Source organism: Meles meles, chromosome 2 (genome assembly GCF_922984935.1).
Source record: "Meles meles chromosome 2, mMelMel3.1 paternal haplotype, whole genome shotgun sequence".
Classification (NCBI taxonomy): Eukaryota; Metazoa; Chordata; class Mammalia; order Carnivora; family Mustelidae; genus Meles; species Meles meles.
The window spans coordinates 129,021-143,341 of record NC_060067.1 but is presented as its reverse complement, the minus strand read 5'-3'; the positions used below and the strand labels follow the sequence as shown (position 1 = coordinate 143,341).

The 14,321-nt window shown below is 39.3% G+C and overlaps 1 protein-coding gene across 17 annotated transcripts in view; it reads right to left on the bottom strand.

Moving 5' to 3' along the window:
• Positions 1 to 14,321, bottom strand: part of HELQ (helicase, POLQ like) — a 49,410-nt gene that overhangs the window by 30,136 nt on the left and 4,953 nt on the right. For 12 of the 17 annotated variants that reach the window (XR_006817008.1, XM_045996554.1, XM_045996556.1 and 9 more), the window contains exons 3-9: positions 13,263 to 13,441; positions 12,505 to 12,705; positions 12,014 to 12,086; positions 9,699 to 9,796; positions 8,090 to 8,188; positions 6,411 to 6,556; positions 1,574 to 1,813 (exon numbers count right to left, since the gene is read on the bottom strand). Coding sequence is in view for 14 of the 17 variants with exons in the window: in XM_045996554.1 (XP_045852510.1) it covers positions 1,574 to 1,813; positions 6,411 to 6,556; positions 8,090 to 8,188; positions 9,699 to 9,796; positions 12,014 to 12,086; positions 12,505 to 12,705; positions 13,263 to 13,441 (1,036 nt within the window). In the remaining 3 variants the exon portion in view is untranslated. Of the gene's footprint in view, positions 1 to 1,573; positions 1,828 to 6,063; positions 6,316 to 6,410; positions 6,557 to 8,089; positions 8,189 to 9,685; positions 9,797 to 12,013; positions 12,087 to 12,504; positions 12,706 to 13,262; positions 13,442 to 14,321 lie in introns of those variants that run through there. The other 5 variants (XR_006817021.1, XM_045996602.1, XM_045996601.1 and 2 more) reach the window with 5 other exon arrangements.

Genomic DNA, 14,321 nt, shown 5'->3' with positions numbered 1-14,321 from the left:
ACAGGAAGGCTTAAATAATGATGGACTATAAGATGAAACGCAATGAAAAATCCGGCGCTAAAATTCCAGAGAGCTGCAACATACAAGAGGCACCACAGGAGAACACACAGGGAGTGAGACGACTGTTCTGTTCAAGAGGAGAAACAGTCATTAGTTAATTCTAAAACGGCAGAAAAGCATGTTTGATTACAACTGTTAAAATTAAGAGTAACAACTGGGATAAGAGAAATAAGATATTTAACTTCCTTCTTCATTCTCCACTTGTCTGAAAAATGGAAAATTTAAACTGTGACAGATGAAAATAAAAGAGTGAAGAAAGATATACTTTGCAAGGAAAATGTAATCCTAGTGTTCAAAGTGAAAACATTCAGTGAGAAAAACAAGGACCAATTATATTGATAAAGAGTATGATTCAGCAGTAAGATAGTTGAAATGAACCTCTGTATACCTAAACAGTTTTGAAGTACAAAGCAAAAATTTCTAGAAATGCAAAAAGGAGAAAGACAACTCCATAATAACAGTGGGAGACTAACACAACTCCCTGAAATTGACAGACCGAAGAATCACAAATAGTAAGAAAATCAAGGGAGCTGATAACACAATAAATAACTGTGATCTCATGGAGATGTATAAAACTGTGTGTCCAACAGAAAATACATATGTTTTTTAATGTGGATGATTTTTAAAAATCACCCAAGCTTTTGAAAAAATGTCACAAATTTTAAAGTCAAATTTTTAAATAAAAATTATAAAGAGCAGACATCAGTTATACAAGCCCATAACTTGGGTAATAACTGAAAAGATGGTCAAAGATCTACTCTGGAAAAGATACTAGACCAGAAGTCTTTATGGATGAGTTCTCTAAGCTTTCAAGGAAATACCCATGTTAAATAAACTCAGATCATAAAAAATGGTAGTTGCTGTTTGCAACTAGAAAAATAAACCCTAACGTCGAACCAGATAGGGAGAACACCAAAAAAGTAATTCTAATACCAGGAAATCTACTGGTTACTTTTCATTAAAATATTAAAGGAAACAAATGAGGGGCACGTGGGTGGCACAGTTGGTTAGGCAGCGGACTCTCAGTTTTGGCTCAGGTCATGAGATGGAGTTCCGCACTGGGCTCAGTGTTGAGTGAAGAGTCTGCTTGAGACTCTCCCTCCCCTTCTCCTGACTCTCAAATAAATGAATAAATCTTAAAATATAAATAAATAAACTGAAGGAAACAAACCAATCGATTCAGCAAATGATGAAAAAACGTCTGATAAATTCTCATCCACTCCTGAGAAAGAACAAAACAACAAAAACTCCTGGCAAAGGGCGCCTGCAGGGCTCAGTAGGTTAAAGCCTCTGCCTTCGGTTCAGGTCATGATCTCGGGTTCCTGGGATTGAGCTCCACAACGGGCTCTCAGCTCAGCAGGGAGCCTGCTTCCTCCTTTCTCTCTGCTTGCCTCTGCCTACTTGTGATCTCTGTCTGTCAAATAAATAAATCTTAAAAAGAAAAAAAAAAAAAACCACACTCCTAGCTAGTTAAGAATTAAAAAGTTTTGAGCCTGGCCAATGGCTACCTTACCTTCGAGCTGGTAGATTCACACCCGCTGCCAGAGTGGACGTGCAGGTGAAAAGGCACAGAGCTCCCATGGAATACGCCTCCTCCAAGAGCCTCCTTTCGTCGCTCGTTAACCCACTGTGGTGGTAAGCAACACCAAAGGGGATGGTGCGCTTTAAGATGGGGCACAGGTTGCCATTGCTGATATTCTTCAAGTTCTTAATCACCTCATGTTTTTCTTTCTCCCTGTGTTTTAGATACTCCCTAGGGAAAAAGATCTGTTAGAAATATAAACCCTCGATCTTACAGTGACAAACTGCCTACTGTTTTAATTTTAGTAGATACATGTAAACATTCTTTATTAAAAAATATATTACTTTCATGAATCTCAGTATACAAAATGTTCTTAAAATTTGATTCTAATTTCACTAACTATTAGGCACTCTCTCAACCTTTTTGTGGGTCACAGAACCCTATGAAAATCTGAATAAAGCTAAGGAAGAAAAAAAAACATAATATAAACATAACACTTTGCTGATAAGTTCATGGACTTCCTGACGTTCATTCTTATACTGCCTATGAATCCATGGATGCTAGGGTTAGATACCTCCTGTAGATGTTACCGTTATTTTTTTCACTAGAATATACATTTTTATTGATTTTTTTTTAAGATTTTATTTATTTACTTGACAGAAAGAGATCACAAGTAGGCAGAGAGGCAGGCAGAGACAGAGGAGGAAACAGGCTCCCCGCTGAGCAGAGAGCCCGATGTGGGACTCGATCCCAGGACCCTGGGATCATGACCTGAGCTGAAGGCAGAGGTGTTAACCCACTGAGCCACCCAGGTTCTTCTCTCAAGATGGAAACCTACTTACAATCAAATCACATGTATTAATGTAAAACACTGACTGTCTAAACACTAGTATTTTAGAACCGTCGGTGATATCCCACAACGTCTCCGCATTTAAAAGCACCTATTAAAGTTCTTTTTAGAAAAGAGAGAAAGGACTGAAGGAGTAAGTGTAAAGAATAACTCACTCATTTCCAATACCAGCTGCCGAAAAACACAGTCTACGACACGCGCGCTGTTTCAGGGTGCTTCACGGAAATAAGGGAGAGAGCCCTGGCTCTCTTCCTCTGATGTTATCGACAGGAGGCCAGTGACGTCACAAGAAGCCGAGCAACAAAGTACAAGGAACACAAGAACAAAGAAGAACGGGAAGAGCTGGTCAGGAGTTGTGGGCGCGAGAATGAGAAGTGACGGCTGAGGGAGCAGCAGACTCTGTTACCACTTCCCGGGCAGTGTGTGGGGTCATGAAAGGGATGTACAGAATGAACTCCTCTCAAGAAATTACGTCCTACGTGGGGTGAAAACATGGATAATCACCACATAATGTTGGCGAAGGGAGACACCACTGATAGCTGAGTGGGTAAGACATGGTTACGCGGCGAAGGGGTCACGGCAGAAGCAGAGGTCTGAGCTGGCTCTCGAAGAGGGAGTGTTGGAGAAGTGACAGTGAAGGGGCAGGGAGCACCTTTCCCGGCAGAAGGGAAAGCATGATCAAAGGCACAGACACGAGAAGTTCAGAGCACGGACAAAGAGAAGTCGCCCGGGTGACTGCGAGGTGAATGAAGAGTGAAGAAATAAGGTGCACAAGTGAGCTGGGTCCCAGCCTGAATTCTACACTGAGATAGCACTGTGGTATCATTTTGGGGGAGATTGTTAGGGAAACTGATAGGACTAGAGCTTCGGCAGTTGTTGGCAAATGGTGTTTAAAAGTCACTCTTTTTTTTTTTTTTTTAAAGATTTTATTTATTTATTTGACAGAGAGAGATCACAAGTAGGCAGAGAGGCAGGCAGAGAGAGAGGAAGGGAAACAGGCTCCCCGCTGAGCAGAGAGCCCGATGCGGGACTCGATCCCAGGATCCTGGATCATGACCTGAGCCGAAGGCGGAGGCTTAACCCACTGAGCCACTCAGGCGCCCCTAAAAGTCGTTCTTGACTTAGAAGTCAAAGGTAGTGACAGCTATAAAAAAGATGACTGCGACTGAGACAATCACTTGGGAAAAATCTGTTTCAATCTTTGCGCTTAAACAGACATAGCGGCGGTTCCGCTGCGCAGGCAGCTTTACTGCAACAGCGTCGCATGCCATTCACGATAAGGAGGACATCCCAGGACGCTCAAGAAATCATGCTTTACAGACATGGCTTGGGTCAGAAGCCATTTAGCGCAGTATTTTACTTCAGCCACATGTGAATTATAGAACAGTATCAAATAGTATGAGTAAAACATGATTCACCATTTCTTAATAGCCATAAAACAGGGTGCTAAACTATACTTGGAATATTCAGCTTATGAAAGCAGCAAGTAATAGCAAAATAGATTTTAGAGGAAACTTTCCTTCAGAAAGTGTTAAGTCCTATTTCTTTAAGAAAGTATCAAGTAGGGGTGCCTGGGTGGCTCCGTGGGTTAAGTCTCTGTCTTTGGCTCAGGTCATGATCCCAGGGTCCTGGGATGGAGCCCCACATCGAGCTCTCTGCTTAGCGGGGAGCCTCCTTCCCCCCCACACTCCACCTGCCTCTTTGCCTACTTGTGATCTCTCTGTCAAATAAATAAAAATTCTTTAAAAAAGAAAAAAAGAGAGAAAAGAAATATAAACTCTTTCCTGCAGTCACATAGTGATGCTACCGTCCCTGGGAACCAAGATACTCATGAGGAAGAAGATCCGAACACAGAAAGGACGTGCGATAAGCCTCTCTTCTTGGATCTGAATGGGAAGTGTCAGTGTGAACACATGCGATATTTTGTCTTTAACTATTATGTGGCACCTCTCCCCACTAAAAATGTCTAGGAGAAGTGCCTGTCCAGGGGTGTCTCGGTGGCTCAGTTGTTAAGCATCTGCCTTCGGCTCAGGTCCTGATTCCCGGGTCCTGGGTTTGACCCCACATCAGGCTCCCTGCTCAGCGGGGAGTCTGCTTCTCCCTCTCCCTCTGCCCCTCCCTGCTTGTGCTTTCTCTTGTGCTCTGCTCTCTCTCAAATAAGTAAAATCTTTAAAAAAAAAAGTGTCAGCTCAGGGGGCGCCTGGGTGGCTCTGTGGGTTAAGCCTCTGCCTCAGGTCATGATCTCAGGGTCCTGGGATCGAGCCCCACATTGGGCTCTCTGCTCAGCAGGGAGTCTGCTTCCTCCTCTCTCTCTCTGCCTGCCTCTCCCCTACTTGTGATCTTTCTCTCTGTCAAATAAATAAATAAAATATAAAAAAAAGAAAGTATCAAGTATGGGGGCGCCTGGGTGGCGCAGTCTGTAGAGCATCTGACTCCTGATTTAGGCTCAGTTCATTCAGGGTCATGTGACTGAGCCCTGTGTAGGGGCTGCACTCAGCGGGGAGTCTGCTTGAGATTCCTTCCCTCTGCCCCTGCACCGGCTGGGGCACACTCTCTGATAAATAAATAAATCTTAAAAGAAAAAAAAAAGTATCCATTACAATTAATTAATTAAGGGTCCTGGAAAACCAGATGTTTAAGTGCTTCAATGTTAAATATCAACATTTATGATCCAAGTAAACTATTACCATCAACAAGCAAAATAATTCAAGGGTGTAACTAATAAATCGCATGTCTTCCAGTCAAATGTTAGTCTCTAAATCTCCACATCACTTAGCCAGTGCCAAAATTCCCTTAGTCTATGAAAACAAATGACTTACTGAGACCACCTCAACGACAATTTAATTTCCTTAGGTTTTTATAATCAACATCATCATTGTAAAGGCAGACTATTAGTTTCCAAAATGGAAAACTCCTTGACTCTATCCCAAACATCTAGATCTTTGTGCTGGTCAATAAATTTAACTCTATCAGACCAATCCATGACAGTAGGACAGGAAGGGGAGATGGGAGCTGCCTAAATTAGAATCCAGGGTAATAACGGTCCATGGTAATACAGCACTGGTTAGGGGGCCAAAAAGAAGTCTGAAAATTCCGATGAAACTACACACGGCACAAAGGTACAGGAAAAAACTCAACTGTTCATACTCGAGGTCACTTTACACGTATCTATGAATATAACAGAGCCAATATTAAAATACTATCAAATTACAAACTAATAAATTACTTAATTACCTAAGAAACTTAATTTAAATGTCCACATAAGTGTGACGTTTACTAAGAAAACAAAAGCAACAGTACTTAATTAAAGAGAAGGTTAAACTAAACTCTGATTCATGGGGCACCTGGGTGGCTTAGTCACTTAAGCATCTGCCTCAGGTCATAGTCTCAAGGTCCTGGGATTGAGCCCCTAGTCGGGTTCCTTGCTCAGCGGAGAGTCTGCTTCTCTCCCTCTGCCCTACCCCTCTGCTGCTCTCTCTCTGTTTCTGTCTCTCTCAAATAAACAAATAAAATCTTTGAAAAAGACGATGATTCATATCTGCAGTGGTTAGTGACTGATCTTTGTCACAGCCGGTTCCTGACCTTGGCTGGATGTTGAACCTGCCTGCAAAGTTCTATAAAATAATGATACCTGGGTCCCGCCCGCAGACAGTCTGATTTGCCTGGGATGTAACTTGTCCCCTGGGATTTTTAAAAGCTCCTGAGAGGATTCATTTGCAGTCATGATTGAGAATCACTGATGTAAGCCATTATACTGGTCAGCATTCTCTCTCACGTAGTCTTAGAATTTTTCTTTGGCTATTTCACAGACATGAATTTCACAGTTACACTTTCTTCAGGGTTAGGGCCCTTAGAATCTAGTACAGCAACTTAATGTAACATTCTACAAGAAATAATAAGTGCTTGTTGAATAAACAGAATACACAGCATGTAAACCACGATAAAATAAAACAGAATATTTTTTGAAGATTAACATACTTGCTTAAAAATTTGCATATCATTTCTGCTACATTTTCACAGTTCTTCTTAGTGGGACAAAAAACTAAGCAGGAATAATTGGGAATGACTTCTGTCACCAATGCTACCAAGTGATCGGGATCCATCTTTTTCAGAGTATCAGAATACTGTACAACGAGATGTAGGAACAAGGTAGTTAGTTAGCAACCATGAAAACCTGTCATTTACCAGAGTGCTTTGTAATTTTGAACTTCTCATTTAATAAATCTAATTTAAATTTAATATTTATTTAATATTTAAATTTAATAAATTTAATAAATTTAATAAATAAAAGATGAAACCCAGATGAAACATCAAAATGTTAAGTCCCACTTTTAGGTCATTAAGGTTTTGTTAGGTGTATTTGGTTTTAAATTAAAGAAGTGAAAATAGCAAATGTTATTAATAACCCCACTGCATGTTCATCTCTACCAGAGCAAAGCAAATAAGTCCACAGAGAGAAACACATTGGTCCTAGTAACAGTCAAAAGACCACATAAACAAGATATACTTTTACTATTATTAGTAGTTTTCAAAAACATAGATCCAATCATACTACAGTATAAATTTTCAGAAATAAAAAATGTATTTGTTAAGCAGACATATGGAACCCAACATATGGAAAAATACAAAAATACAAAATTATTTAACAACACAATATTAAAAATACAAAATTATTTAAAAATCTCACTTCCGGGGTGCCTGGGTGGCTCAGTGGGTTAAGTCTCTGCCTTAGGCTCAGGTCATGATCTCAGGGTCCTGGGATTGAGCCCCACATCTGGCTCTCTGCTCAGTAGGGAGCCTGCTTCCCCCTCTCTTTCTGCCTGTCTCTCTGTCTGCTCGTGATCTCGCTCTATCAAATAAATACATAAATAAATCTTTAAAAATTTTTTTTAAATTTTAAAAATCTCACTTCCTTCAACTTTATTGGAAATGAAGATACAGATTTAGAATAATACACCTTTACAGAATTCTAAAAACACTGTAAAATCCCTTTCTCCCCTTTTTAATATCCTTAATATAAGTCACAGAACATTAACACAGCAGACATTAACATTTTTGTACCCAGTATCTGAACTACATAGCCCACAAAAATTTCTTCTCGTTTTGTGTTTATTGCTGAATGAATGAACATTTAAGGGAGAGGTCTGCAGATTTTCTTGGTTCATGGAGCTCCAGGGCCAAAAGAAATACCTAACAGCTTTGTTTTTTAGGTATTTAGGTACACAGAACTTAAGTGTGTATTTCCTCACAATTCAGTAGCCATTTGAATAAATAACATGCATTAGTTGAATGAAGAAAATATTATCTCCTTCTTAACCTTAATCCTATCAAATTCTTGACAGGATGTGCGCACAGCTGGGCACTGCATAGTCTTTCAGATCTTAGAATCAGATTGGAAATGGCTACTCTTTTTCTATCCCACACTGATTTTCACATGGTATTTGTTTATAGTAACTGCAAAAAACAAACCAACAAAACTTCACTAAGACCTGGTATCATAGAAAGGAACACAGTGTGATCCGATGTCCAAGCTGGAAACTACCTTAAACCAGTAGTTTGTAGAGCGTGCAACAGACATCAGGCGCCAGCTGGTTCTCGTAAATATCTCTTAGGGCACCAAGGGTGGGAGCCTCATATTCAAGGGTTACCAACGTTACCTGACAATTAAGGAGACGGGAAAAAGTCATGCCGTTTTCAGCTTTGCTGTCAACCTCATATATGGCATCGTTTATTTTCAAATATTCTTTTAATTCAACCTTGGATTGGAAAGACATTTGCAATTAATACCACATACAAATTCCTCTTTCCAGAGTTTTAAATTTTATAAAATGTTCTAAAAATGGACAACTACAGAAAAACTGTAGCTTTTCTAAGGTATGTAAAACATGCTTCAATGTAAAAGTTTTTTCTTTACCATTTCTTTAACTTTCTTTTTCCCTTTCAATCAAAGTGGAGATTATTATCCCTGAAAAAAATACTTTTGAACAGGCACTATCTAAAAGGAAAGCAGAGGGGCGCCTGGGTGGCTCAGTGGGTTAAAGCCGCTGCCTTCAGCTCAGGTCATGATCCCAGGGTCCTGGGATCGAACCCCACATCAGGCTCTCTGCCTGGCAGGGAGCCTGCTTCCTCCTCTCTCTCTGCCTGCTTCTCTGCCTACTTGCGATCTCTGTCAAATAAATAAATAAATTCTTTAAAAGGAAAGCAGACACTTCTGTATTTGTCACAAGAAGGATAAATAAGTCAATGTTCACATACTTGTGCTATTCCTCAGATCTAAAATTTTCTGTCTTATCAGTCATCAGTTTTAATTGTAAATATCACATTATTTTTAAGTATTTGTAGACAAAAAATATCTTCTTAAAGATTTTATTCATTTATTTGAGAAAGAGAGAGAGAGAGTGCGTGAGCAGTGGGGAGGGGCAGAGCTGGAGGAGAAGCAAACTCCCCGCTAAGCAGGGAGCCCGATGCTGGCTGAGCCAAAGGCAGATCGTCAACCAACTGAGCCACCCAGGCACCCTATAAAAAATGTTTATAAATACAGTTCCTTGCATTTTTAAAAGAAGTCAGCAAGTATCTGCTGAAAATTCTCTTTGGTGCAAATGCAAAAACATCCAATTTCAAATTAAAATTTGGTGATTCTCAGTAATTATTTTCTGAAAAGCTATCTGGACACTGACCATGCATGCATACTAGTACCGCACACAGAGTCTATGTTCATTATAAGCTACTTTCAGATAACTGCGAATTATATTTGTTTACTTTAAGTCTTTTGGGAATACCATTACTAGGGAGTTTAAATTAAATCCACTTTTTTTAATTTAAATTTTAAATTTAAGTTAAATTTAAATTTTAACTTATTAAAAGAGCATTGTTAACTACCAAAGCATAAATATCTGAAAACAACTTTCAAGATAAACGGTTTTATGTGCTAATAACTCAAAACATGACTGAATTTTGACCAAATGAAAAAAATTTACCTTACAGAATTAAGAAGTAGAAAAACAGAATGGGTCTGGAAAATTTCACTCAGTATTAATTGAAGGCCCATGGGCCAAAGCATTGTTCCAGGTGCTACAGACACAGCAGTGACCCGAGCCACAATCCCTAACCCCAGAGTTTATATTCTCTATATAAAAACTCTTATTAGCATATAGCCACGGTCGGGAGAATTATGCCCCTTCCCTACTCTCTGGAATGTTTCCTTCTTTTCTTTCTGAGTGAGATGATACGTAACAAATCCATACAGTGCAAACCTTAGGTACATACTGGTCGAAACTGACTGGTGTAATATTCCGCTTGAAGAAACTCTTGTAGATCTTCAACATTGTTCAGTGTTGCACTCATGCCAATAATCTGAGTTGTTTCTAAAAAAAATCCAAAGGAGCGAGGAAAACATGTTACTTGGTGTAACATAATAGTAAGTTAGTAACCCTTCTGTGCTCAGGACTCTTCCTGAGTGATCTGGGAAAAGGAGGGAGTGACTAGGAGGTAAGAAAAATACAAAGATATTGGCAGAGTATTATTCTGGCAAACAAAGACTCAAAACTTTCAGTGACCTGAAAGTTACCATCTGGAATTCTACAGAATTTCACACTTGGCAAAAAGTCCCATCTTCATCAAGACTTCCAAGCAACAATAATGAGTATGAAATACGCTTGTTGCTGGCTCTCTGGACCATGCCATGAAGAGCTGGGACATGTGCCACAGGTATGCCTAAAGGCAGAGGTACAGCGTAGGATGCAGGGCTGAACAGGTCCTGAACACTTGCCAAATAAAGCCCTTAATGGGATCTTGCTATCAGGCTGTCAACTGCTTTTTCTTTTTAAACAAAGGTGGAGTAAAACTCATGAAACTACATGTCCTCTTGGGCAGTATGATGAAATGGCTGCCTTCCACAGGACCGCAGTTCAGTCAGGCAGGACCTATTACTATTATCCATTTTTTAAAAAATGCTTTATTATGTGGGCGCCTGGGTGGCTCAGTGGTTTGGGCCGCTGCCTTCGGCTCAGGTCATGGTCTCGGGGTCCTGGGATCGAGTGCCGCGTCGGGCTCTCTGCACTGAGGGGAGCCTGCTTCCCTCTCACTCTCTCTGCCTGCCTCTCTGCCTACTTGTGATCTCTCTCTGTCAAAATTAATAAATAAAATCTTTAAAAAAAAAATAAATAAAAAAAAAATAAAAAATGCTTTATTATGGCAGTATAGCCGACATGCAGCGCCGTATTAGTTTCAGGTATGTAACACGGTGATTCCGCAATGCTGGACATGACACGCTATTCACCACGGAAAGTACAGCTACCATCTGTCATCACACACCATTATTACAATACTACTGCCCATATACCCTCGGCTGTACTTCCCAACCTCATGACTTATTTTATAACTCTAAGTTTGTCCCTCTCACTCCCCCTCACCAATCTTGCCCATTTCACGATCATCTATTTTGATGCATAAGGAAACAGGCGCAGCTGCGACACCTTGCTCAAGGTCACATACGCAGTTAAAAATGAGTTGGGATTTTAATCCAGCTCGAGTCCGTCCTCAGCCATAACGCTATGCTATCTCTCACGGTAACACACCATCCCCACAGAGAGAGTGCTTCAGCACTCAAAGGAAAGAAAACTGATAATCAAATGCTGAAGGAAAATAAGACAAGGACAGTCAGTGAGCACTGGATTTGACAAATAGGCAACGCTTCTCTTTTCCTCTGCTTTACATTTTTCCATAGAATTTGTCACCATTTGACACACTGTATGTTTTCCTGTTTATCGGCTTATTGTCTGCTCACTTTCACTAAAATACAGGTTTGATGAAGGCAGGGTTATTTTTTGTGTGTGTTATGTACTGCTATATCCTTAGCACTGAAAACAGTGCCTGGCACAAAGTAGGTATTCAATAATATTTTTAATGAATGATTATAAAGGGCCATGACCTGCCTAGATACCATTGCTATCAAAATTTTAAAAATAATTCTTAATATTTGACCCTTATAATAACTTTTCCATAAATAAGCTATTGCAGTATATAACTTAGTAAGCTACGCAACAGAGTGTCTATAAATAGGAAAGAAGACATTCAGAACAAATATCGAAAGACCATCCGATGTTGCAAAGAGCTATTCGAGTGACGACTCACATTCACTGCTCCACTGGTCTGACCAGGGTGAGCCCCACCGCGGTGGCAGCAACAATCACGTACTGAGCGCTCCATGCTAAGCAAGTGCTGACTGCTTCACACTGACTCAGACAATCCTCCCAGCAATCCCCCCAAGGTAGTACCATTATTATCCCCATTTAGCAGATGAAGAAACAGAGAGGTTGAGTCACATGCCTACACATGCACAGCTGGTAAGTGGAGGATAACATGGGATGTCCAGACGTTAATCTCCTTCATATTCACAGCTCTGCTCATCTACCCATTTTTCCAACCAAAATTTCTAAATTTGCTTTAGAAATAAAAATCCAAGGAAGGAAGCTTAAGTATCTTACCCAAGGGTACGTCTTCTAGGTAGTGATAAAACTAAGTCTTTCATAGGCCTCCTGAGGATAAATCAGTTAGGGACCACATTTGAAAAAAATACTTACTGCTAGTGTAGAGGATTTTTGCTAGGGTCATTTCCAGGATAGCCCCACGGCTCCCTTCACCAATCATGTGCAACTTTGAGATTTAAAAACAGAAGGGAGGAAGAAAAGTAAATCTGCATATAATGCCTATAAACAACATGCATGTATTTATATGAAATGAAGTAATCTTTGCTTTGTAACTCTTAAGCATTTTGGATACAGCAACCAGAATCACTGATATTTTGGTTAATGAGGTTTGGGGGCAACATCCTGACATATCTAGAATTCATAAATACCATTATAAAAATTGAATCCATGCAGACATTTATTCACTCTTCAAAAAACACGGACACAAAACTGAATTTAAGATGACCAAGCATGCATGAAATGTATTCATCTGTATAGTTTATCTATTAAAACAAGTTACTTATTTTCACAGAGGTACTAAGGAGATATACATAATAATGTTAGCATAATAAAAATGTTGATAAATTATAAAAACAGTTACCAACCTCATCTACAACAACCAGACCCAGACTGCCAATCCTTCCAGTTTCAATCAAGGAGTTTACCAGACTATGTCCTTTTTCGATAGTGGCAATATAGAGAGATTTTTTTTCCCTTCTTTTAATTGGAGGAAATTTTCCTTTACTTCCAGCATATTCTTCAACAAAGAAGCCCAGTTCTATACCAAAACTTGACAAACCTGAAATCTAGAATATTAGTTAAAATAAACATACAAAAAAAATCATATAAGAACTCAATTATCAAATGCTCATGTTTTTTAAAAAAAATCTAAAATACTATATAATACCAATGAATGAGAACAAGGTCACAGATAAGACATCTATATCTAAGAAATGTCATAATTAGTATGTGTGGCTCTTTGCAAAAGGAATATAACTTTTAAACTATATAATCGATGTGAAAATAAATTTCAACTGTCTCCTCGGATGTAATAAACAAACAAAACCCAGAATAATTCACTTACTTTGATAATAATTGGTTACTTTCTGCTTGAAAAGGCTGAATATCAATATATTAAACAACAGTATTAAAATGGAATTTAATCTGCCAGTTTAGAAAAAAGAATAAAATTCTTGTTGTAATGAGTATTAGAAGCGATTTTTGGTAGGTCCTACACTTGCTTTTGCACATCCTAAGAATATCCTCTACCTCTTCTCAGTCAATGAAAAGTTGTTACATTTATGCTTTTTATATTTTAATGTCAAAATGTCAGCAAATGCTGTTTGTTAAAAAATAATCACACCTTTTCTTGGACAATTGCCACATATGGTAGGATCATTAGAACATCTCTTCGCCGGCAAAGCAGTTCTTGCAGCATTAAAATTTCCGCCACAAGGGTTTTTCCACCACTCGTTGGCAAGGAATAGATTAAGTTTCTTCTTTCTTGCACAGAATTCAATGTTAAGCAAGTATGTTGCCATTCTGTGGAGTTTAAAAAAAAAAAAAAGCATTTTTCCCCTTCTGCAATTCAGTCTCAAGAAAGTTTCCCAAGAAGGAAAACCTAAATCCCACTCTGTAGATCCATCTTCTCATAACGTTAAGTGTAATTATACATGAATGTTAAGTGTAAGCATCTCCAGTGCACTGTGGACATAGCCAGTTACAGTCTAATTCTAATTTAAGTCTGGGTAGCACAGTGGGTCACTAAGCCATCTATTTGCCAGATGCGCACTTAGGTCTAAGATTCTAACAGTGGCTTGGGACATAATCTGAGACATGAGAGGAGCTAAAGGACAGTACGAGGATCTATGTGAATTTTTAGGCTTTCCTCTTTCGTTCTGCAAGGAGATCATGTAAGCTTCCTTTCCTCTTCTACACAAACAACATCCTAGAGAAACGGGGAGGAGGAAAAAAAAAATCTATGAGGTTTTATGCACACTAAGAAAGACTATTCACCTGGCTCTCATGGGGAGCTGAACCCTGGTCTGAATGCCATTTTGAAGTGTTAAGAATATTTAAAACATAAAAGGCTAGGATTGGGTGCCTGACTGGCTCAGTCGATACAGCATGTGACTACTGATTTCAGGGTTGTAAGATCTCTACCCGTTGGGTATAGAGATGACTTAAAAATAAAATCTTTTTTTTTTTTTTTTTTGAAGATTTTATTTGAGAGATAGAGAGAGCACGAGCAGGGAGGGGCAGGGAGAAGCAGACTCCCTGCTAAGCAGGGAGCCCAATATGGGGCTTGATCACAGGACTTTGAGATCATGACCTGAGCCCAAGGTAGATGTTTAACCACCTGAGCCACCCAAAATGGCTTTTGTTTTTATATCCCCAAAATAAAATCTTTAAAATACAAAAG